This window comes from Batrachochytrium dendrobatidis, assembly GCF_000203795.2.
Source record: "Batrachochytrium dendrobatidis JAM81 unplaced genomic scaffold BATDEscaffold_5, whole genome shotgun sequence".
NCBI lineage: Eukaryota > Fungi > Chytridiomycota > Chytridiomycetes > Rhizophydiales > Batrachochytrium > Batrachochytrium dendrobatidis.
The window spans coordinates 826,956-849,031 of record NW_006281103.1 but is presented as its reverse complement, the minus strand read 5'-3'; the positions used below and the strand labels follow the sequence as shown (position 1 = coordinate 849,031).

The 22,076-nt window shown below is 41.2% G+C and overlaps 10 protein-coding genes across 10 annotated transcripts; 4 read left to right on the top strand and 6 right to left on the bottom strand.

The window, feature by feature from the left end:
• Positions 1–858: 858 nt before the first annotated feature.
• BATDEDRAFT_34982 (polyubiquitin) lies at positions 859–2,410 on the bottom strand. Its single transcript, XM_006678517.1, has 2 exons — positions 2,229–2,410; positions 859–1,806 (listed from the first exon to the last, which is right to left on the bottom strand). Exons 1-2 carry the CDS (start codon positions 2,398–2,400, stop codon positions 1,061–1,063), a joined length of 918 nt encoding a protein of 305 aa, XP_006678580.1. The 5' UTR covers positions 2,401–2,410; the 3' UTR covers positions 859–1,060.
• A 332-nt stretch (positions 2,411–2,742) lies between these two features.
• Positions 2,743–3,666, top strand: BATDEDRAFT_24524 (uncharacterized protein; the record flags this gene model as incomplete). The annotated part of the gene is made up of 2 exons (XM_006678412.1): positions 2,743–3,242; positions 3,324–3,666. 2 exons carry the CDS (start codon positions 2,743–2,745, stop codon positions 3,664–3,666), a joined length of 843 nt encoding a protein of 280 aa, XP_006678475.1.
• Positions 3,667–4,725: 1,059 nt separating this feature from the next.
• On the bottom strand, positions 4,726–7,391 carry BATDEDRAFT_34981 (uncharacterized protein). The gene is made up of 5 exons (XM_006678516.1): positions 7,253–7,391; positions 6,837–7,176; positions 6,325–6,778; positions 4,952–6,246; positions 4,726–4,867 (listed from the first exon to the last, which is right to left on the bottom strand). Exons 1-5 carry the CDS (start codon positions 7,308–7,310, stop codon positions 4,786–4,788), a joined length of 2,229 nt encoding a protein of 742 aa, XP_006678579.1. The 5' UTR covers positions 7,311–7,391; the 3' UTR covers positions 4,726–4,785.
• Positions 7,392–7,743: 352 nt separating this feature from the next.
• On the bottom strand, positions 7,744–8,293 carry BATDEDRAFT_10993 (uncharacterized protein; the record flags this gene model as incomplete). The annotated part of the gene is made up of 2 exons (XM_006678266.1): positions 7,744–8,004; positions 8,219–8,293. 2 exons carry the CDS (start codon positions 8,291–8,293, stop codon positions 7,744–7,746), a joined length of 336 nt encoding a protein of 111 aa, XP_006678329.1.
• Positions 8,294–8,984: 691 nt separating this feature from the next.
• Positions 8,985–9,668, top strand: BATDEDRAFT_88226 (uncharacterized protein; the record flags this gene model as incomplete). Its single annotated transcript, XM_006678699.1, has 1 exon — positions 8,985–9,668. The coding sequence occupies one exon, from the start codon at positions 8,985–8,987 to the stop codon at positions 9,666–9,668; it is 684 nt and encodes a 227-aa protein (XP_006678762.1).
• A 103-nt stretch (positions 9,669–9,771) lies between these two features.
• BATDEDRAFT_88385 (uncharacterized protein) lies at positions 9,772–11,260 on the bottom strand (the record flags this gene model as incomplete). The annotated part of the gene is made up of 5 exons (XM_006678597.1): positions 9,772–10,393; positions 10,515–10,543; positions 10,642–10,729; positions 10,807–10,871; positions 10,943–11,260. The coding sequence occupies 5 exons, from the start codon at positions 11,258–11,260 to the stop codon at positions 9,772–9,774; spliced, it is 1,122 nt and encodes a 373-aa protein (XP_006678660.1).
• Positions 11,261–11,364: 104 nt separating this feature from the next.
• Positions 11,365–13,384, top strand: BATDEDRAFT_24519 (uncharacterized protein; the record flags this gene model as incomplete). Its single annotated transcript, XM_006678411.1, has 3 exons — positions 11,365–12,092; positions 12,217–12,788; positions 12,876–13,384. 3 exons carry the CDS (start codon positions 11,365–11,367, stop codon positions 13,382–13,384), a joined length of 1,809 nt encoding a protein of 602 aa, XP_006678474.1.
• A 1,148-nt stretch (positions 13,385–14,532) lies between these two features.
• On the bottom strand, positions 14,533–15,279 carry BATDEDRAFT_36914 (uncharacterized protein). The gene has a single exon (XM_006678547.1). It carries the CDS (start codon positions 15,241–15,243, stop codon positions 14,614–14,616), a length of 630 nt encoding a protein of 209 aa, XP_006678610.1. The 5' UTR covers positions 15,244–15,279; the 3' UTR covers positions 14,533–14,613.
• A 3,444-nt stretch (positions 15,280–18,723) lies between these two features.
• On the top strand, positions 18,724–20,060 carry BATDEDRAFT_88228 (uncharacterized protein; the record flags this gene model as incomplete). Its single annotated transcript, XM_006678698.1, has 7 exons — positions 18,724–18,755; positions 18,836–18,942; positions 19,024–19,132; positions 19,175–19,311; positions 19,378–19,486; positions 19,561–19,608; positions 19,676–20,060. 7 exons carry the CDS (start codon positions 18,724–18,726, stop codon positions 20,058–20,060), a joined length of 927 nt encoding a protein of 308 aa, XP_006678761.1.
• Positions 20,061–20,151: 91 nt separating this feature from the next.
• BATDEDRAFT_34979 (uncharacterized protein) lies at positions 20,152–22,055 on the bottom strand (the record flags this gene model as incomplete). The annotated part of the gene is made up of 1 exon (XM_006678515.1): positions 20,152–22,055. One exon carries the CDS (start codon positions 22,053–22,055, stop codon positions 20,166–20,168), a length of 1,890 nt encoding a protein of 629 aa, XP_006678578.1. The 3' UTR covers positions 20,152–20,165.
• Positions 22,056–22,076: the final 21 nt, after the last annotated feature.

The following is a 22,076-nucleotide window of genomic DNA, read 5'->3' as shown; positions in this document are numbered from 1 at the left end:
GGTAGCTGCCATGATGCCGGGGTAATTTTTTCCTTATCAAACACATGAGGAGGAATCCGTGGACTGCTGCCATCCAAGCTACCACCACTAATACCCCTGGCTAGAATGGTTTCATGAAAGGCTTCTGCATAACTGCGCGACTGCTGGATGAGTGCCTGAGTTTCCTTGTCCTGTTCATCATCAGAAGTAAAAGTGTCGAGTGTTTTGTAGGCTGTTCCTGCCACTAAAGCTGCTACAGCTGCTCCAGCGAATGCTGATACCAGTGGTCTTTGTCGAATGCCTCGCAACATGTGAAAGAATGATTGACTTGCTGTCTTGACAGAAAACTGCTAAAACGAAATAATTCAAATACCGCTGCTGTGACGAGCAATCCAGTATTATTTTCAGGTATTCAAACTATTCAGCCATAAAAACTGCTTTGAAATCAGCTCTCGATTATCGCTCAATACCAACCCTCACAGCTATCGACAGTGGGAATGAGAAGGGTGATGAAATAAAAAATTGTGTGTTCATGTATTTGAGATGGTACTTGCATAAACTCCATTCAACCACTTTCGGGTTTGGTCATGTTTAAAAATATCAGTAGATTGTCTGTTGATTGGAATGTCAGGATCATCTATTGCTCGTGTTTCCTATACCACAGCAACAATCTGACTTGTTGGCACGACCAGTTTGCTGCTCCTTTCGAGTCGATATAAAATGTCACTCATTTGGTCCAACACTGCTTGATAATCTGGTACTGGTCTTGTTCTGACGCGAGGCTTCAGCATTTTATCTAGAACCCAATATCTGGTTTCAAATTTGGTGATTGTTCAATCTATGGATATACCAGAAAGGAGGTTTAAAGAGTGGCTGTATATGATATGAACGCTGTGTTTATTCAAAGTTGAAAATGCCAATTTCCAGTGGACAAGTATAATGCTCAACCATTGTTATCCAAACAAATCACTGCAGAGTGATGTAAACATCAATTATTATAGCTTAAAACCACTTGTCCAATCGGCTGGATGTAAAATAGTATATTTTGGCGACATATTTATTGAACGTTGAAAAATGATAATCAAAGTCCTCCACGAAGACGGAGAACAAGATGGAGAGTGGATTCCTTCTGGATATTGTAGTCAGAAAGAGTGCGACCATCCTCAAGTTGCTTTCCAGCAAAAATCAGACGCTGCTGGTCAGGTGGGATTCCTTCCTTGTCTTGAATCTTGGCCTTGACATTGTCAATAGTGTCTGATGACTCGACCTCGAGAGTAATGGTCTTACCAGTAAGGGTTTTGACGAAAATCTGCATACCTCCACGAAGACGGAGAACAAGATGAAGGGTGGATTCCTTCTGGATATTGTAGTCAGAAAGAGTGCGACCATCCTCAAGTTGCTTTCCAGCAAAAATCAGACGTTGCTGGTCAGGTGGGATTCCTTCCTTGTCTTGAATTTTGGCCTTGACATTGTCAATAGTGTCTGACGACTCGACCTCGAGAGTAATGGTCTTACCAGTAAGGGTTTTGACGAAAATCTGCATACCTCCACGAAGACGGAGAACAAGATGAAGGGTGGATTCCTTCTGGATATTGTAGTCAGAAAGAGTGCGACCATCCTCAAGTTGCTTTCCAGCAAAAATCAGACGCTGCTGGTCAGGTGGGATTCCCTCCTTGTCTTGAATTTTGGCCTTGACATTGTCAATAGTGTCTGATGACTCGACCTCGAGAGTAATGGTCTTACCAGTAAGGGTTTTGACAAAGATTTGCATACCTCCACGAAGACGGAGAACAAGATGAAGAGTAGATTCCTTCTGGATATTGTAGTCTGATTAAAACAATAAACTCGTATTAGCAAATGCTAGTATAAATAGAACTTCAAGAGTAAACCAAGCTTGCAGGTAAAAATCACATCACGTGAATAAAAGCATAAGCCAGGGTACGCGCATGGCGGAAAGTCAAATCATTACGCCATCAAGGCGGATGAAAACAAAAGGCAAGAGAAAGACAGCTCACAGCTCAAACAACTACAGCCATGCTCAATACATTAAAGACTAAAAGGCAGAGTAGTCAAGAATAGCATCAAGTTATATTTTATCAATGTGAGGTAGTAATCAAATTAAAGCAAAAACAAGCCAGCACTAAGAGTGCAAAAGGCTAGTACTAGGTTGCAGAGACAACCAATGAAAAGGAATGCTATAGTAGAGAAACAAATGAAGCAAAATAGACAGCTGGCACCACTAAACTCACCAGAAAGAGTGCGACCATCCTCAAGCTGCTTTCCAGCAAAAATCAGACGCTGCTGGTCAGGTGGGATTCCTTCCTTGTCTTGAATCTTGGCCTTGACATTGTCAATAGTGTCTGACGACTCGACCTCGAGAGTAATGGTTTTGCCAGTAAGAGTTTTAACGAAGATTTGCATTGTAGACAGTTGCAGAGTTTGGAAAAGAGCGAGCTGAAACCAGCGCAGTGTTTATAGACCTAAACACGTGACTATACCTGTTTTTGGATTGTTCCGAGTCAAGCCAAGAGCACGATGCAGTGCTAAATAGTCAAACCAACTGTTTGACAGCATTCTGATTTATACCAAAAGCTATGCGATATCCATTCATGGCATTCATGGCATTCCCGGGCCTTGCTTTTATTTGCTTGATTTCCGTGTTAGGCTTGGATTGACCATTCATTCGAGTCATTTAATTATCTCGGTTTGATTTCCTGAATCGTCTGTCTTGATTGGATCAACTCGCTCTACTTGTCTAATTGAATGTCGATTCTAACCAACATTTTCCATCGAGACTCGGATTCCTCTGAGCTATCCATTTCAGATCATTCAGACTGCAGTGTGCAATATGACTTGGCACCTGCTTCAATCGAACCTCGTATCGGCACTCTTCACACCCATCTAATTTCGCATGCACCTTCTAGATCCATTACAATCCATGAGGACACTGCTGGTGGTTGTGGTGGAAGAACTTGGCCTGCTGCTACCATTCTTTCAAACTATATCTCGCACCGTCGACTATTAGGAACATTTCCTTATTCTCGTATTATTGAACTGGGTGCTGGCACTGGACTGGTCAGTCTAACTGTGGCCGTTCTTCCAAATGAGCAAAGTGTGTTGCGCTCGAGCGAGCTTGCCCCAACTGCTCCAGTATCCATCACCATTACTGATCTTGAAGAGTTTGTCCCATTGATTAGTTTTAATGCAAAACTTAATCTTACTGAACAGGAACTGAAAACCATCTCCATCGAAACATGTCGCTGGTGAGCTTCCTGTTTTTCAAAATTTCATTCTTCTGCCATAGCTGTGTATAGATCTAATGTGCTTGTATCCGATTTATGTAGGGGAGATCCTCTTTCTCAGCATATCAAAGCAGCTTTTCCATTTGATCTGATTCTAGTTGCTGACTGTGTATATCTCGAGGCTGCCTTTGACCCGCTGATAAAAACTCTGACTGATTTGAGCACTCGGTCCACTGAGATCTGGATCGCATTTAAAAAACGACGATCTGCTGATCGACACTTTTGGACTCGACTAGCCAAGACATTTCATGTAGAGCCAATAACAGATGATCCTAATCATCACGATTACTCTCGCAAAAGGCTTTTCCTATATAAAGCGATGCTAAAGTCTCCTTTTACAAAAAATACTGTAGCATCTACAAAAACAGTCCAAGCTTTGAGTTAATCCATAGATATTCCAACCTTTAATAACTAGGTTGAAGTTTACGGTAAAATATTGCTTTAATCCCTGGTTATTGCAATTCAAAACATTAGAACCTGTTTACAATTCTGGACATGCAACCGTTTGATCATCAGCTAGAATGACTTTATTGTATTTAGATTTACTAGTATGGTGAATCTATACTTGTTTATGGGCTGAAATATACCAGGCATCGACTTACAGTCGTATCCATGTAAATGGAAAATTAAATACGAGCTAGTGCATAATAAATAGCCTGTTCTCGCGGAATGGTGATTTACACGCATCTCCTCGACAGCATTGTGTCTCAACTCTAGTTTACTGGCCTTTCTCCGTGGTGGCTGACATGAAAACAACAGCTGCAGTTCTGATACGTGCAATCTTGAATTAAAGCGCAAGTATGAGATTAGAGCACAACAAATATGGGGTTTTACAAAAATTGAGAACATCAGGATTGGATCTGGATTTGAATCTGGGTTTAAACTTGGTGATTGCACAATGTATGGTTATATCAAAGGTGGAGAAAAGGATAATTTGATTGTGTGTGCATTGCACAATAGACGTTGTATTGAAGAGTTGAGAATACTAATTTGTGGTAAAAAAAGTGCAAAGATAACCATTGTCTCAATCATATCAAGTTTCATTTTATGTGAACATGTCTCAAGCAATAGCGTGCACAAAACGTATTGCCTGCAATGTTTACATCTTTTCAGCATATATTTGATATCTGCCAACAGTCACGCCAAAAAGTATAGATTTTACAGATACACTATAGCTCATTTAAACTCGAACGAGGGAATCGACAACACATTGCTCATGTTGTAATACTATACTACTACAGTCCAATGCTATGGTACTTGTAACATGTTTTGATTTCGTTGGATAAATATTTGTTTAGATTTTAAAAGCCAAATTACCAGTTATGGCATATACAATATGCTAGAGTTTACAAACTGCTTTAAATGCATCAAACGGGCAAGTGCACCAACTCCTGCGTATTACCTCTCACAAGCCAGACATACCAAAAATAAATAACTATAGAATGCCGAGTTGGTAAAAGTATTTGATTTTTTGTTTAAAATTTTGGTCACAAGAGTTGCTATTTCAATCGTATTTCAATTCAATGTCACCACCTGCAGGTGCATCCAAGTCGTGATAGGTACGAATCTGTCTTGGGTCCATCCTTCTATTAAGCACATTATACATTCAAAAATATAAACTTGTTAGTATTCCAAAACTTGTAAAGAACCGAAAATACAAATAAAACTACCTTCCAGTAGGCGGTGGAAGTAGACGCGATCTTGGATCTTGGCGACGTCCCATATGCCTTCCTACATCAGTAGCATAATCTGCTCGACGACCAAATTCATCGCGAGGAAAATCCATTCCGGCATTCCCTCGACTGTATTCACGACGGTTTCTACCACGACGATCACGCTCCTGATCAGCATTCCCACTACGATCTCCGCCATATAAACTATTCCAGTTTCCAGCGTTACCACCAGCATTTGTAGTCAAACCAGCAGACCATCCGGCACCAGAAGAATTTGTGCCAGCCCCTAAAGACGCACCAACCATACCAGCAGCATTCATTCCTTGACGACTCGTATCCAACTTGTTAAAGTCCAGCGCAAAATTGTTGTAATAGGTGAGATCAGCAATTACTTCATCTACATTTGAGCCATGTTTACCGCGAAAATGCTTACGAGCAAAATCATCCCCTTTGAAAAGTTTACTGCATAAAGTGCATCGAAACTTGCTGTCACTTTCTTTGCTGATCCGAGTCCCCAAAAAGGCCTCCACGTTTTCTTCAACAGGTTTTCCACCCATTTTTGTAAAAAGAGGTCCTTCTGTGGGAGGTGCCAATCGAATCTGCACACGCTGGTCAAGCTTGGTAATAAAACCATCACGACGAGCGGCCCATGTAGTTGGTCCACCGGCACTTACTTCAACCGTTTTATCTTCTGAAGCAACATAAGCACGTCTCAGTTGAACCATGCATCGTCTAGAAAAATCTTCAGGCGCAACAGCTTCAACGCCCGAGTAGTAGTCAAAATTATGCACTTGGCGCATGTACTCAATGTATAGATCCAATCTACGCTTGATAGACTCAATTTGTAGTTTTCCAGTTTCTTCTACCACAACACCATCCGCTTCGTCTTCAGCTGGCGCGTCCTCATCTGCTAGTGTCTCAGTCTTGGTATAAGCCTCAAATGGACCAAGTTTGGCGTCCAAGTACGCTTCAAGTGATGCAGAGCCAGTATCGACAGATAGCCCGCATTCAGTATCTAGCAAAGCTGCTAGTTTTTTTGCTTGGTCAAGATCAATTAATAGTCGTTCGGGACGAGAGACCTCTGTAGGAAGCGTGTATTGGCGTCTAGTAAGGGGTTGACTGATTGCCAAATGAAGAGTTTGTTCTCCAACAGGAGTGTTGTCAAGAGTTGCAAGTGCCTGTGTAAGATCAACAGTTTCGTCAAATACAATCCAACCAAGTCTGGACATTTTTTTGTCTACTCTGGGATCTGTTAGCACCAGATGCTTAAAGCCTTCGACCTTTTGACATATCTAAAATAAATACAAGAGTTACAGAGGTTGTATCCATTGATATTCAACTCATGAAACAGTTAGACAGCATATCCTTACCTCAATAATGTCACTACGTTTTGTAGACAATGAGATTCCTTTGATAAATAGTGAAGGATCTTGGATCAGATCTACAAGTGTATTTTCAGCCATGACTGTATTTTGAGCAACGGGTTTGGCCTCCATAGCATTATCAACCATGCTTTTTTCAGTGTCCATCTGAGATGCATCAATCTTTACTTGTCCGTTTGTATCTGTAGCATCGTCGTCTGTTTTCATGTCAGATGGACTTGGTTCTTGCTTTGACGGAGAGTTTGGCGTAGCATCGACCATTTTAGCGTCAGTAGCACCCATTGTAGCTCTTAGATCTGTAGAAGCAAGGTCATCAAAGCACAACAAATCAAATTTTCCTTCAGACAGCATGACAGCGAATCTGGATTGCAATTCAGCACGTCGTTTGTAGACATCAGCCTTGAATACCAACGATTCGACTGGGTGGTATTTTTCTCTAAACCTATAGACGCGACCATGGTTAGCAACCAGATTATTTTAGACAAGAATGAAAGTCTTACCATTCATCGTCTTTGTGTGTCTTGAACAATTTATCATTATGTTTCCTAGCGAATGCTTCCTTGTATTCGTCGTACTTTAGATCCAGATCCTCCTGGGTAAGGGGAGCACCACGACCATGAGTACGATTGTATACACCACGAGTGAACTCGGCAAAGTGAGAATAGGGCACAACATAGTCCAGTTTGCTTGGATCCGGTCTGGAATCCAACTGTGGTTGTTGATGACCTCGATATCGCTGATCTCTGTCATATAACATGTCTTGGCCGCCATAGCCACTACGGTGATCGCTGCCATTACGAGGAGATAATGAACGACGAATGCGTTTTGATTCATAATGATCTAGAATGCAGACAGAGTAGTATGAACACAAACAGATGCTTTCGAAATACAATTGTGTACAAGACTCAAGGATTACCATCAGGACTGCGGTCTCTCCTGCCTCGTCGACGGTCTTCTCTTCCAAAACTATCCATTATTGTAGTGGTGATATAATCAAGATTACAGAATTTAGGTGGGAAGTGATGAGATGACAACCAGCGACTAGCAGAGCAATAATAAAAAACAGCAGCTGAACCACAAGGTTAGCAGACCCAATTCCAGCGAAACAAGAGCAATGTATGGTTTCTAGATTGATCACTCACCAACAAATTCGCAGTTGGCAGTAATCGCCGAGCGAGCTCAAGAAAGACGAAAATCAACTTATTCGTGGTCCCGTGACCACTCCATCTCGACCGACAAAACCCACTCTAAGATTCTTTGAAAAACAAGTCTGGCAAATGTGAAAACACTGACAATATATTTAAACTAGATCCGCAAGAGACAAAATCTGTAAATGAATCAAAGAACTGGAATCAAGCAGCAAAATGGTCTAAAACAAGTCCAGCTTAATTCAGCATCACGATCTGTTTAATCAAAAAGTCCAAAGCCCATGTCATCATCAGATTCCTCCTTGGGCTCTTCCTTCTTCTCCTCAGCTGCGGCTGCAGCTGCGGGTGCTGCACCTCCAGCTGCTGCTGGGGCAGAGCCAACTGCAGGGGCTGCACCAGCACCAACATTGAACAAAAGTGCGCCAATGTCCTTTCCAGCAAGAGCCTTGGCAAAGATAGAGGGCCAGATGGGTTCAACTTCGAGACCAGCAGCTCCAATCAGAGTGCTGAGCTTGTCGGCCTGTATATTCATTGGATTGAGATTGTACCGTCAAATGGTTCAGTCATTTTAGCAGTGCACCAAGTTGAAATTATAGGTATATCGTCAGAGTTAGAGTTAGCACAATCTTGATTGCTACCATCTCAATGAGACACGGCCAAAAGCCGAATAAATAAATATAGAGGCACTACATCCATCCATCCAATACATCCATCCATGCATAGTAAAAACGTACGGTGATCTCAAGACCCTCGTCGTGTAGAATAAGAGCGGCATAAACACAGGCAGCTTCGGATGTAGAGAGCGACATTTTGCGTAGGCCAAATGCAAGGTTTAAGCAGAAAGCAGCAAGTTGACTTGAAGGAGAGAAGTCGTGTGCGCTCCAAAATGCAAACAAGTGCACCATGTCACGTGAATATCATCATGTGACTCTAGCGTAAAACTTGACTCAATCTGGTCTTGGTCTGGTAATGGAATCCGACTATATTATCTTAAAGTCGCTGCCCAACAATCGATTCTTTGAAGCAGCCAGTAATATATCATCAGACACATTGATTTTTGCATGCACTCCTTATGCATTTGCAACTACCGATTCATATCGTAAACGAGTATGTGCTTACTGCATGACTTGTGTAGTCGACGGCTCAAGCGGGTTTCATTTTCGATGTAAGCAATGCGATCAGGTATTTGCCTGCTCTCAAAAGTGTTTGGATATGCTCGCTCAAAATGGTCATGATCGAATCTGTTCAGCAATGAGAAAGCTTGCAACTTTTAAAGCGTCTGTACATGAAAAAAGTATTCTCAAGCTCGTGTTGATAGTATGTTTGAATCGTCTTGTAAAAGACCAGTCGCAGACCTTGAATACCAAACCTGATTCCACTAGCCTTGCGTCTAATTCTTTATGCACTGTCGAGAAATCTGAAATACATGAACAAAAACAGTCGCTCGTAAATTCCATGCAATGTCTATCCATTGAACCGGAAACAGTCGATCAATCTGAAATGGCAAACCCCAATCCTTCTTCAATCCATTCTTTTCCACTTCCAGCTCCTCCGACATTCCTGGACTTTTTAAATCTACAATCCCACTATTCCAGCTGGCAGTTTGAAACCCACAATGAATGGAAGAAAAGCATGACTTTTCTCTTCAAACTCCTTACTGACAGCAACATTGTCCCATGCCAAGACATTGACATCCAAACTGTTCGCGACTGTCTTTTCCATATCATTAGTCGAATCGAAAGCAATTGCTTTGGTATCTGGAAACCCAATGGCAAAGAAGCGTGTATGGGTCGAGCAGTCTTTCCTGCTGCCTCGTATTTTAATCACTCGTGTTTTCCTAATTGTCAATCAATCAAACACGACCATAAAATGGCGTTTCGCACCTTGAAAGATGTGTCCAAAGGTGAAATGCTGACTATTTCGTATATCGATACCAACATGCCCGTATCTGCAAGAAGAGCGCGACTGATGGACGATTACTTTTTTGAATGCATGTGCGAGCGCTGTATAAGTGAATCAGGAATGGTATCCAATGCATCTCAGCTAAAAGTGTCATATACCTTTAAAAAATACGAGCATAAAAAACGAACTAAAAAAAAGAGCAAGAACAAAAATGACTCCAAGAAAGTAGTGCAAGATTTACTTGATGGCTGTGAGCCAACAGAGTCCAACTCAGCCCTCTAGTGCAAGATCTGCAAAGAAAATAGAATATCCAAATGCATGAAATTGTTTATTATAATCTTTCAACATGGAATTAAAGCAGCGGTTCTAGGGTCGAGTCTTTAACTCAAAACATGTCAAAAATATCATCAATATCATTGTATACTTTCTCTGGTTTTACCAATCGTTTAGTCTTGATTTTGGCGTTCAATTTAGACTCTATTGCAGTACTTTGTTTCTTCAACAAGAGTCTAGATTCTTGTTTTGCAAATGGCTCGAGTTTCTTAGTATCAGCAGTTTTTAAAGCAGTTTTGGCTATAGAAAGTGATGCACTGCCCTCTAAATGTGATGGAGCAGTCAAAGTATTATTCCAAAAACGATCAGATAGTGAATCGGCTGGCTGAGCATCTGTATCTGCTACAACGGAAACTCTAGGGGAGGAATCCTCGTCCGTATCCTCATCCAGCTCATTCTGTGCTTCCTTGTAATCTGGCAGCTTATCAATTGCTTCACTTTGAATCACATTAGACTGATTGAATTCTAGCGACGCGAGATTTGGTGGTAGCTGAGATGCATACCACGGCAAAAAGGCATGCGGCACACTTTGTGTCCATGACCAAGCTAAATCGTAGCAGCTTTCGCATTGTTTTCTGAAATACGTAGTTAAAAAATGAAGTCGAGCTGATATTGCCGAAAATGTAAGGGAAGTAGGCATAAAATAGGTTTGACTTGCAACGTCTCTGTATGCTCTAAGTATTCCATATATAGAAATTCAATTCAAAAAGATTATTTAGCAACCAAATAAACTAGATCAGATAATAAATGATTAGGCGTTGCCAACATGCCCAAATTTTGAATCTTTATACTTACAAGAATAAATCTTCAAGAGACGTACGAATCTGGACAAGAAATATACGGTATAGTTTAAGTAGTCGAGTCGAAATAAATAAAGCTAGTTGGTATTATATTTTTGTAATAGGTTTAGTACACTACATACCTTGCACAAAAGTGCATATGCACCAGCTAAATGAAGCATGACTGGAAACAGATTTATTTTGAAAGATGCTCCTAGCTTTACAAGTTTCCTACCATGTCATGCCATCAAGAAAATTAAATCCGAGTATAATGCAATATTCAAAAACATCAAGGCAATACGACATACTTGTCTGGAAAAACAATAAGGCTTTCCAATTCAAGCTGCTTTAAACGAACAAACAATCTTTTGGTCTATTATTCCACACAAGAGAAAACCTGTCAATACCACAAGGTTTTGAGCCCATTACAACAAAAGCCATTACCAAAACGGTTTTTCGTAAATGAACAGACGATCGATGCTGATTCATGCTTTTTGAACGAAGACGATCGAACAGAGCAAACTCTCTCCATAGTCTTTTTGCAGCAAATATGTTGCGATAAGGGGACAAGAGTGCAGCTTGGCTGGTGGTAAGCACAACTTCAATCTGACTGTCTGTTTTACCAATCTGTGGATCGGATAGGCCAAACAAAGTAGAGTTTATTTGCAGTTTGCAGTTGCAGACATTAGAAGAAAGAGAATGTTTTGCATGGAGTTTTCTGCACCAAATGCTGGAGTGAACAGAGTCGTTTTCATAGTTCATTTGACTGTCAAGAATGAATTCATTGAATAATTTACAGCAGTATCAATCACGTGTTATCATCGATTCTATCAAAATCAATGATTTGTGATTGCTTTGATTACTAGATGGATAGCAATCAAAGCAATCATGATGGCAGTAGTGTAGCTTCATGGATAAGCTCTTCGGATGAATTGGATGTTGCTCCTGCTTCTGTTCTCTGGGGTGTTGCCTCGATGGACACTGTCATACCACGACCTTCACTGCAGCCCATCGTAGCTGTTGCTGGAACTGGACCGAATGGCATTCCATCCGCCTTGCTCACAAACCCCACTGCTATAGTTGAGAGCAGAAGTCTGCGTCTCTCTCCCATTCTAGCCAGTGCAGTTGCGCCTTCTGTTGCTGCTGCTGCCGCTGTCGGTTCAACAACCAATTTAATTTTCACTCCTGTCGTCGCTACTCCAAGTATCACTCCTACATATCATTCTACAAATACTTCAAGACAACATACCCAGACATCTGCTCCTAATCATCCAGCGTATCTCTCATCTCCGTTGTATATATTTCGCAACTCAAATGCAGCTGTGATCACTGTTGCCGCATTTGCACTCTTTACCGATATGGCCATATACGGAATTGTTATTCCAATCTTGCCTCAGATTATCACCGTTCGACTTGGAATGGATACAAAATATCTTGGCATTCTTTTATCTGGATATGCTGCTGGGCTTATTCTCGTTACGCCAATCATTGGAATTCTTTCTGATAGATTTAAAAATCGCAAAGTGCCCATGATTATCGGTATCATGTTTATGATCATTGCTGCCTCATTATATGCTTTTGGAAATACTTTTGGGTATGTGGGCATTCTATAGTTGAAGGCTGTTGTATCTAAACACCTTTTTTCGATACTGTTCAAAGTCATTATCCTATATTATCTTCTACGAGTTGCTAATCTTTGCTTTGAATTTGGAAAACAGGCAATTGTTTTTGGCTAGAATGTGTCAAGGTGTCTCGGGTGGAGTATCCTGGACAATTGGATTCTGCATGTTAGCAGATATTTTCCCACAATCCCGACTAGGTGCAGTTATGGGTAGTGTGTTGATGGCCAACACTTTTGGGTTTTTAATAGGTCCGCCACTCGGCGGTGTGTTTTTTGAGTTTATTGGAGAAAGATCTCCATTTTTGTTTTGTGCTCTTTTGGCATTTTTGGATCTAATGGCTCGTTTATTTATTCGACCTGGTGTGTCCTCTATTCGATACAAGGCTGTATCTATTCAAGATGTGGACGAAGACAGTACTGATACAGAAAGTGAGCAGCAAGAAGATAATCAAGATTCGAACGATCTACATGACCGTAGCTCTCATTTAGTAGCTAGTGTTTGCCAGCCTCTTCTCACACCTTCAGATAGGATAGAGTATGAGAGTGTTGAGGTTGCTGAAAATCTTTTTCCTCAAAGGATTCAACAGAATACGATGCTGGATCTTGTCAAAGATTCACAGATTCTAGTTACATTGCTGTGCGTGATTATTAGCTCTTCGGTGTTTGCAGGTAGATGAATTTCTTTTTATAAATCGATTATTGATGTATTCAACAGCACTCAAAATGGTATCATTGTTTGTGCAATTGCTGAATTAGGAATTGAACCTACACTTCCGATATACCTCTCACAAGAACTGAAGGCTTCTCCATCATTGGTTGGCGCCTTGTGGATATTTATTGCTATTCCGAGCATGTTAGGATGCTCATGGGCAGGTCATATTAGTGACAAATATGGACGAAAGAATGTAATGGCGTTTGGCATGCTGTTTTTTGCTATAGCATCTCCCATGCTTGCACTAGGAAAGCATATGTTCATTTTGATTCCCGGTCTGATTTGCTTTAGTCTATCCAATGCTGTGGCATTGACACCAGCTATGCCTGAAATGGCAGACTTTATGCATGCACGCGATGATTCAGCGTTTGGCACCGTTTACGCCTTGTATAATTTAGCATACTCTTCTGGCCAGCTTATCGGACCTATTGCTGGATCGTTTTTGTTTCAACGGTTTGATTTTATGATTCAGATGCAAGTGTTTGGCGTTGCATTGTTGCTTGGTGCGCCTATTGCGTACATTTTTTACGTAAAGTCGCTAAAAGTAGCATAGGCGGTGTATTCTATAGTTTATCTATTTTTTTATTTATATGGAAATAGATTGAAGAGTTTGAGTTATTATACTACGGCTGTATTCACGTAAAATGGATCATCTCTGTATCTTGCAATGATTGCCTCTATTTTGAAATAGACAATGGTTAAATATTTGCTGCGCTTTCCTACTACAGATTGGCTTGAATAGACACTCCATTCTCCCAACACAACGTTCATATGATACAAGTTGAACTATATTTCTTGACCCTAATTTTTCTCCACTTTGGCATACATTGTACGATCACCAAACTCATTCATTGTAATCCGGATATTGGATTTGACTGTTTCATGTTAATAAAATCCATCTTGTATTTTAAAACCAGATGCATTCGCGTTTTAGTTGAAATAGGACTGTACATTTCAGGAATGCAACCGCTATTTTCATGCAATCATTCAATGTTTGGATTGCATGAATGAAGAATTGGACTTTGAACCAGTGTGAGATGATTGAAACTGTCATGTAAACATTCATTCGGTTATACAAAAATGAGCACAAGGATCAGTGAATTAAAGAGTTTAGAGGACACACTATTCAGTAAACTGACACGTATGATCTCAGACTGACTTGTTTGGTGGTTTGTTTTACATGAGTACGACTAGATTATAGCTTGGTATTGTTTTAGTTGCAGCAGCTTGTGAATTCATAAAATGAGTTACATATCACGTGGTAGCATATTAGACGATCTTGAGTGAGCCAACCAACAAAGTTGAATAATATTATTGATCAATAGCCATCATGGGTGCAGGACAATCCAGCATGGAACAGGTTGATTCATTTTGCAAGACGCAAGCCATTGCTAGCAAGCGATGCATTCAAGAAAACGAATTTGACAAGTACGTTTATTTCTTTTGCTGATAGCTGTTTGCACTTGTTAGGTGTATCCGAGTTGCATGGCTTACTGCATGATTGACCTTTTTAAATAGAGAAAAGTACAAAGTTGCTTGCGTCCAGCAATTTCAAGACTATCGAGACTGCAAGAAGCGCTGGGTAAGTGATTGCATTGTGGCATATTCTGTACAATTTTACTTACTCTTTTGATTCTGATTAGCTTGAGCTGGCTCATCGAATCAATGCAGCAGATCGGCAACAGAATACAGAACCAAAATAAACTTGACACTCTTTATTATTAGTAATTGTTTCAATTGAGTTTGAAAGTTTAGCACGATCTGACATTCAGCTTCATCTGTCTAGCCTGACAGTACTGCTGCTGCACTGGGAGAAGTGACTCCATCAGCACCTGCAGTAATATCATCTAAAAGTGCAATATACAACCTTCCAAACACTGCTCGATTCAATTCCATGACTTTTCGAATTCGTATTCCCAGATCCAACACTTCCGTCTCGAGCTGTGCTAGTCCATGCTTTCCCATCATATCTTTATCCGTAACACCATTTACAATCACCTTTTTGAGATTCTCGCCAACCCGTTTTTGAATCAGATCGTAAAGTTTACTGTTGGGTGCAAGTGTTTTTTCCATCATGCTGCTGACCATCTCTGTTTCTTTCTCCGTGAATGGCTTTTCTCGAATTTTGCCGGCCGTGTGAGCTACCTGCAGCGATATATGCGACATGGTAGTGTCGGAATCATTGAGCAATACCCATAGCATCTTTTTTGCCTCGTCCATGTGCGATATGCATTTTGGGCCAGCAGCTTGTCGGAAAATCACCAAAAGGGAAGATAGGATTGTAATATCTTGCCAATCGTTGTAAAAGGAAATCATACGACTCGTATCCATTTTGAGAGTTTCTGGTACAATCTGCTTTTTTGAAAACTGGCTGGCCTGAAGAATGAGTTGAAGAAACGCATCATTGATCATATCTGTTTGATGTAAATTGGTATCGTTTGATGTGGATGCAGGAGTGGCGGAAAGAGTATTTGCTGGTAGAGGCGACTTGAATACAGTTTCAAGCCAGCTTCTTGTCGTGTCGAGAGTAGTGGATCCACTTTCATATTGCGTTTTGAACCATTTCCATTCAAACTCAGTCTGATGTTCAATCACATAAGGCCGTAGTCTTGTGAGTTGATGGTTGGCGTAGTCCTATTTATATTGCATTTTATCATTGTCAGCATTATTGAATCACGTTGCATGCATATTCCCTTGTTTCAAACAATTAACCAAGACTTACTAGCTTCATCAGCTCCAAAACATCAAAACAAATACGCAACGTTTGCACAAAATCGCCTTGTTTGCATGCTGCGACCATTGAATCAACCAATTGATCGCGAATTGGCGCACAGTTGATCTTCATCAATCCAGAAATGTATTCAATCAACCCAAGTGGGTTCATTACACCATGATCAATTTGTTGGGCCATGAGTTTAACATCAATGTTTGCATCAATCTCACTCTTGATGTCTTGACCGTTTGGCAAAAGCTCAATCAATATGGCTCGAACTTCAGCCAACAGCAAGGGAATACGATACTTGTATCCCTCTTCGATTTCTTCTGATACTTCTTCCCAGTATACATCTGCCTTTTGAGCACGTTCATCTTTTTGGTCACTCTCGATATTGGGTTTGAATTGAAGATCCGGATCAAATACCAGATCGTGACGAAGTTGAGCATTTGACAATATCTCATCAAGCTCAAGCTCACGCAAAGTAAAGCGAGTGACTGGCGGAAGAAGATTCAGCAGCTCCAAGTAGGTAAAATCATCTGCATCGACAAGAAGCATAGATGACATGGATTTGCTTTTTCGAATCAATGATGATACGGTTTCTTTGAGTTTGAACCCTTTCGAGTATAGCTTGTCTTCATTATCAAGCATTAAACCTTGACGTGTCTTGTCAGAGTTTGTTAGTTTTTGAACCTGTTTAACAGGGGAAGCGGCTGTTTCTGTTTGATCCACACTCGAATCTGTCTTATAATCGGCTGTGGATGAAGGAGGTGACATGGATATCGAAGTACATTCGGCATCCGCCTGATACTCTTCCTCTGTATCAGGAATAAATAAATCTAGCCCAGCAGTAAATTGAGAAGCATGTGGATGTTCTCTTGTAGTAGTCATAGCACCTTTTTTAAAGAGCTCTGCCTTTGTATTTTCATCATTATCGCTTGGTAAAGACTCCTTGATAACGTCGGCAAAATTTTCTGAAAAGGCTCTTCTTAAATCCAAAAACTTGCGTAGCTTCTGCATGAGCATTACACTGTGCGCATGCTCAACGGCAGCTCCCAGTCGTTCTTGCATGCGTCGAAGAATCATTTGTCGCTTTAAATTTGCAGCTGTCATTGTATATTCGTTTTTGGCTTGTTGTTGAAGCGATTGAAGTCGATCGCGTTGGCGCTGAAGAACGATTCTATATCCGACTCGCTCAGCTTGACGGCGTAAACGAGTTCTACGTTCCTCTATCAACTGACACCGAATGGCACTGGCACGGGCGTGGCGAGAATTCAAGCGATCCCGAAGATCCTGTGGGGTTGTAGATCGTACACGACTGCCAAAAAGTTTGGGATGGCTTTTTGTGGTGCTCGAAATAGAGCCTGGGCCATCTTGATTTGCTTTTGGAGTTGAAGATGCCAATGTCAAGATTGACTTGGGTATAGTGTTGGGTGGCAATTTTTTCTGACTGTTTGGTTGTGTTTCCAACAATGCAACATCACAACAGGTTTCATGACCGAGTGCTTTTTGTTGGTTGACTTGAATATCGACAACATTGTCTTGTGGCGTCAGCGGAGTGGCATGCAAATCAACGCGTTGTACACATGTGGATGGCTCAAGGTTTGTCAATGCTCCACTCTCGAGTAAACCTTGACCATCGCCATCAGCCATTGTAGTGGCAGTAGTGGGAGTGGCAAGTACCATTAGACTACGAGGGCTAGTGGCTATATTTGCAGAAGGCAGTTGATGCTCCAAGCTTTCCAAATACTCGGATGCGGGCGAAACGGCTTTTGGTGAAGGTCGATCTGCACTCAGCAAGTCGACAAAAAATGCAATGGAGCCTGGCTTACGTAAAATCATTTTTCCAACAAATCCCAGCTTTGTTGGTGAAACTGGTGATGGGGAAGGTAGTTGGTTAGTCTCGGTTGATTTAATCGGCAACAATGGCGTGCGCATCACACTCAAATGGCCTGTAGTTCCTGTAGATTGAGAGGATGCAGAGCGAGCAGTAGATGATGTGACAGTTGTTGGCCCATATGCATGCGATCGATTGACTGGGGAAGGGGATACGGGTGCCACATGATGTTGGACAGTAGGGTTTGCGCATAACACTATACTAGAGAAAGGTTTACGAGCAATCAAAGTGGTATCAATGGCAAGTCTTGCCATGACTGAAGCAGGCGTAGTAATCGGTGTTTGTAGAGGAGATGAGGTAGTAGAAGATGTTGCTGTTGCGATTCCAGCTGAGGATACCGCTGACGATGCTGTAAAATGGGTTGCTCCACTAGCACTAGACGGTATAGGATGATGCTGCAGCGGCGATTGTCCATTCAACGATGATTGTACATGCGGATACTGCTGCACATTCTGAACATGTTTTGATTGCTGTAGACTCTGAGTATTTCCTGGATGTGTAAGACCATGGGCAGGGTGGATTTGTTGAGCAGTTTGCTGTATGCGAAGATTTAAAGACACTGATGCATTGGCAGCAGGTCTAGCAGGATCATCATCGATTCCAGAAAAGGTAGAACTGGCTGAAATATCAGATGCAGATGGGTGTGGTTGTTTCTGAGATGATAGCTGAGGCTCCTGTGGTTGCATTTGCGGATTGACTCGATGTCGAGTGTTTGCAAGTTTAAATAGAAACGACGCGTTTGTGGTCTTCAAGCGAACAACATCCACACTTTGAATATTGGTTGCCATGACATCACGTGTATATCCACCTTCTGGATCTGCAAGATCCGTAGTACAGCTGTAGCCGTATTCATTGGCTGGATCTGTTCTCCAGATGTATTCAGCTATACCGTTAAATTTAAACGCCTTTGTTTTACAATCTGATATTGCATATTTTGGAACGAGAAGGGGTGGCATTGAATTTTTGTTCATGTATCAATGCAATGATTCTATTGTTTCTTTTGTAGTTATCTGTCTATTGTATAATATTATTCTATGAATTGCTGAATCAAGACGATGAACAATCAAGTTTCAGATACGCTGCAAAATGCCACTTGCACTACATGACTAGAATGATTTTCAAAATGTATACGTAATGGCTTGACATGCACTGTTATTTACATCAACTGAAGCGTAGACAGACTTGACTGTTAGCGGCAGAATCAAGCAATTCAAACTCAAACTCGAGTTGGATTTGTTTTGTTTTGACCGTTTGATTATATATCAAATTCATTGCAAAGGACATGACCAGCAACTTTTGGGAATCTACTCATGCGTGAGTGCCATTGAAACCAACCAGATTCCAAACCAAGACAATCCATTTATGCAAATGATCTTATAATCTCTCATGTTTAGATATCAATGGCTGGTGGATGACGTTGCACTTGTTGCTGCAAGACAACGAGACTTGCAGTTTATATCTTCCGATGATGTTGTTAAAATCATGCTCTACTATTCTAATTGTGAGTGTCTAGTCCATCGCTTCATGCTGTGGTCTATCCTCTAGTCATTCCAGCAACTAATCTTGATGGATGTTGAATTAGTTGTACAAAAAGCATGCAAGCGACTTCATGTTCGTCAGCCAGTCGTGGGCACAGCATTAGTATATTGGAGACGATTCTTTACAAAGCAAGTTGATAGTATGCAGTCGGGGTAGTTGCAAGACTCTTGACTAATTGTTATCGTCTATTATAGGAATGCACTCTATGACATCGATCCCATGTTAGTGGCAGGTACATGCATCTATGTCGCATGCAAGATCGAAGAATGTCCGCACCATATTCGCAATGTAGCGAATGAGATGCGAGCACTTGGAGGTGCTTACTATCTAGGTTTATTATTATATATTGGAAATGCAGTACGCAGCCATGCTAAAATTCGAATGTAATTCATTACAGGTGATTTATTTCCATATGACGCAACAGCGATTGCCGACTTTGAGTTTTATTTAATCGAGGAACTGGAGTTTTCATTAATCATGTTTCATCCATACAAACCGCTTCAACTGTAAGTGCAGGATTCTTTTTATGTATTGAATCTAGTTGCAAGATCTTGTTCTTGACACGACTTGTAATGATTAGAATATTGGAGAAACTGAATCTGACTAAAAAGTGCTTGCAAACTGCATGGTATGTTTTGACCCAATATTTGGCATTGTTTGAAGCTAAAGGTGTTATTTTGTAACATTTCAAACAGGTACGTCGTGAATGATACATTTAAAACGGATCTACACTTGATTTATCCTCCGCACATGATTGCTATTGCAGCAATTTTTATTGTTACATGCATCCAAGATACAGAGAGTGCATCCAAAAGCAGAATACCTGGAGCTCCAATTCAGGATACATCATCACGGTCGATCGTCATGCCCTTTTTTATTGATCTTAATGTAGACATGCGGGATGTACTTGCAATTACTCAGCGCATATTTAATTTATATGATGTTTGGCAAGAGTACTCTGAAGAAAAGATTCCAGAGTTGATTGACAAATTTCCAAAAGTCCCAACTTTGGAAATGGAATCAGGAGTCGCTAAATCAACACTTCCTACAACACCTGCAAAGCAGCCAAATAAACACTAATGTATTTGTTTTCAAGGTACAAAGGAGCGATCTATTCAAACATGATGACAATGCCCAACAAGTTGATTTTAGAAATAAAGAGTAGAATGGGTATATCACCAAACTTTAGTCATCTTTATTTTCAAGAAGGTCGCGAAGACGATCCAGTTCATTCTTGACATCATCATACCGTCCCTGAACTTCGGTTTTCCACGTTTCCACTTGGCTTCGTTTCATATCGCTTGGAGGTTCCATAGCAAGCAACATTGAATTGATTCTAAACAAATCAAGTTCCATCAAAGCCCGTCGCGCTTTAAACTCTTGGCGTTGAACTAAACCAAGCATATCAGGACTTTTTGGTAAGAGAGATTGTACAGCCGGAAGCATGTTGTAGCGAAAAGGATGTGGACTGAGATTAGGTGGATTAGATGCTCTAAATGGAAATGATACAGCAGAAAGGGAAGATGGATTATCAGGAATAGGAGTCGAATTATGTGAGGATACGCCTGGATCTGGTAATCCACCAACGTGTTGCGTTACTGCATGTTGGTTTTGCAGAGCTTCGCTCCATGTCTTGAGTCGCTGAATTTCCAGTTCTGCCATGATTTGTTTTGTGTGAAGCTCCTGACTTTGCAGAGCCAGAAGTTTTGAATGCAAAGTAGATAAATGAGAGAGATCAGTCATGTCGGTAGTTGCGGAAGCATGTATAGGAGCAGACAATCCCAACTCATGCAATTTTGGTGGTTGTGCAAGTGGAGAAAAAGAAGGGATATTAAGTGCATTTGAGGGATGCAGTAGTGCAGAGTAAGCAAGCGTGTCGGAAGTATTCTCAGATGAAGTGGATACAGATAAATGAGTACCCCAGCTACCAAACAGATCAGCAGCGGGTGTATTGACATCACTAGTGGTAGATTCAGATCCAGACTCGAATTGTCGATGAATTAGATGCTGATTCTGTAACGGTGATGACAAAAAAGTAGTCTTGGTATTTATACTTTCAACACGATCGCCATTAGTATTGCCAACTGGTTCATCCAAATCCGATGCATCGACAGGAGGGATTCGAGCCTTGATTTGGTCCAAAACAATTTGTTCGAGGCTGCATTCAGAATGCCTTTTAAACACTGAGTGCATTCGTTCAAAGTATTTGCATTGTGAAATCAATTGGGCATATGTCAGTGCATCTCGTTTCCGAGGAGATTTGGACGCTTCCTTCAACAATCCCATGGCCTCATTGTACGATTTGATGAGTCCATCTGCTTTGTTTTTGATCTGACTGACGGTCTTGTCATTAAATAATGATTGCATTCTGCGGTAGGATTGGGTCTTGAAACGGGATGACCAGTTGGCATAGTTTGCATCATTATCCCACCAAGAAATGAGATTCTGGATTTCATCGTCAGTCCATTTGATGTAGATACGGCCACTGCTGCTGCCAGTGTTGTTTGGCTTTTTTGCCTGGTGATTCAGTGATGCATTGTAATCTTCGGACAGTGTATCTAATGCACAGACAGTCGATATGGAGGTGGATGGAGTATCCTGAGCGGAGCGTGACAATGCAGAGTTGGAAGCATTGCGGATATCCATAGATGGAGCAAGTTCTGGCAGTAAGGAGGATGCATGAGATGAGGATGAAAAGAGATGAGAGAATGCAGGATGGAGTGTAACGTCGGCATCTGTACTGGATCCAGTAGTAAGTCGAGAAGAGTCCAATGCAGTCATGTTGGACAGAGGATGATGTTGAGATTGTAGTTGATTCAATAGAAACAAATCCAGTGAAGAGCCAACAGGAATGGCATTGAAGGGGAATCCTTCCAGTTCATAAGAGAAGTTGCTCCGACTACTATCATGAGTGGTGCTAACAGTGTTCGTGGAGGTTGGCAGTCCAAAAAGACCGTTTAAATCCGGAGCAGTCGATAGCACTGGACTCTTGTACAGTTGCTGGATTTCTAATAGAAATGGCAGTTGTTCATGGTCTTTCCTTTTCCGACTATTTCCAGTCGCATCGTTCAGCATCGTTGGCAACAATTGCTGCTC

What these genes read in the sequence shown, in the direction of transcription:
- BATDEDRAFT_34982 (XM_006678517.1), bottom strand. Translation starts at nt 2,400, where the DNA reads ATGCAAATCTTCGTTAAAACTCTTACTGGCAAAACCATTACTCTCGAG. An exon ending in GGATGGTCGCACTCTTTCTG is followed by an intron (nt 1,807 to 2,228) that starts GTGAGTTTAGTG and finishes TGTTTTAATCAG; the next exon opens with ACTACAATATCCAGAAGGAA.
- BATDEDRAFT_34981 (XM_006678516.1), bottom strand. Translation starts at nt 7,310, where the DNA reads ATGGATAGTTTTGGAAGAGAAGACCGTCGACGAGGCAGGAGAGACCGC. An exon ending in ACACACAAAGACGATGAATG is followed by an intron (nt 6,779 to 6,836) that starts GTAAGACTTTCA and finishes TCGCGTCTATAG; the next exon opens with GTTTAGAGAAAAATACCACC. An exon ending in AACGTAGTGACATTATTGAG is followed by an intron (nt 6,247 to 6,324) that starts GTAAGGATATGC and finishes TATTTATTTTAG; the next exon opens with ATATGTCAAAAGGTCGAAGG.
- BATDEDRAFT_36914 (XM_006678547.1), bottom strand. Translation starts at nt 15,243, where the DNA reads ATGATCAATGATGCGTTTCTTCAACTCATTCTTCAGGCCAGCCAGTTT.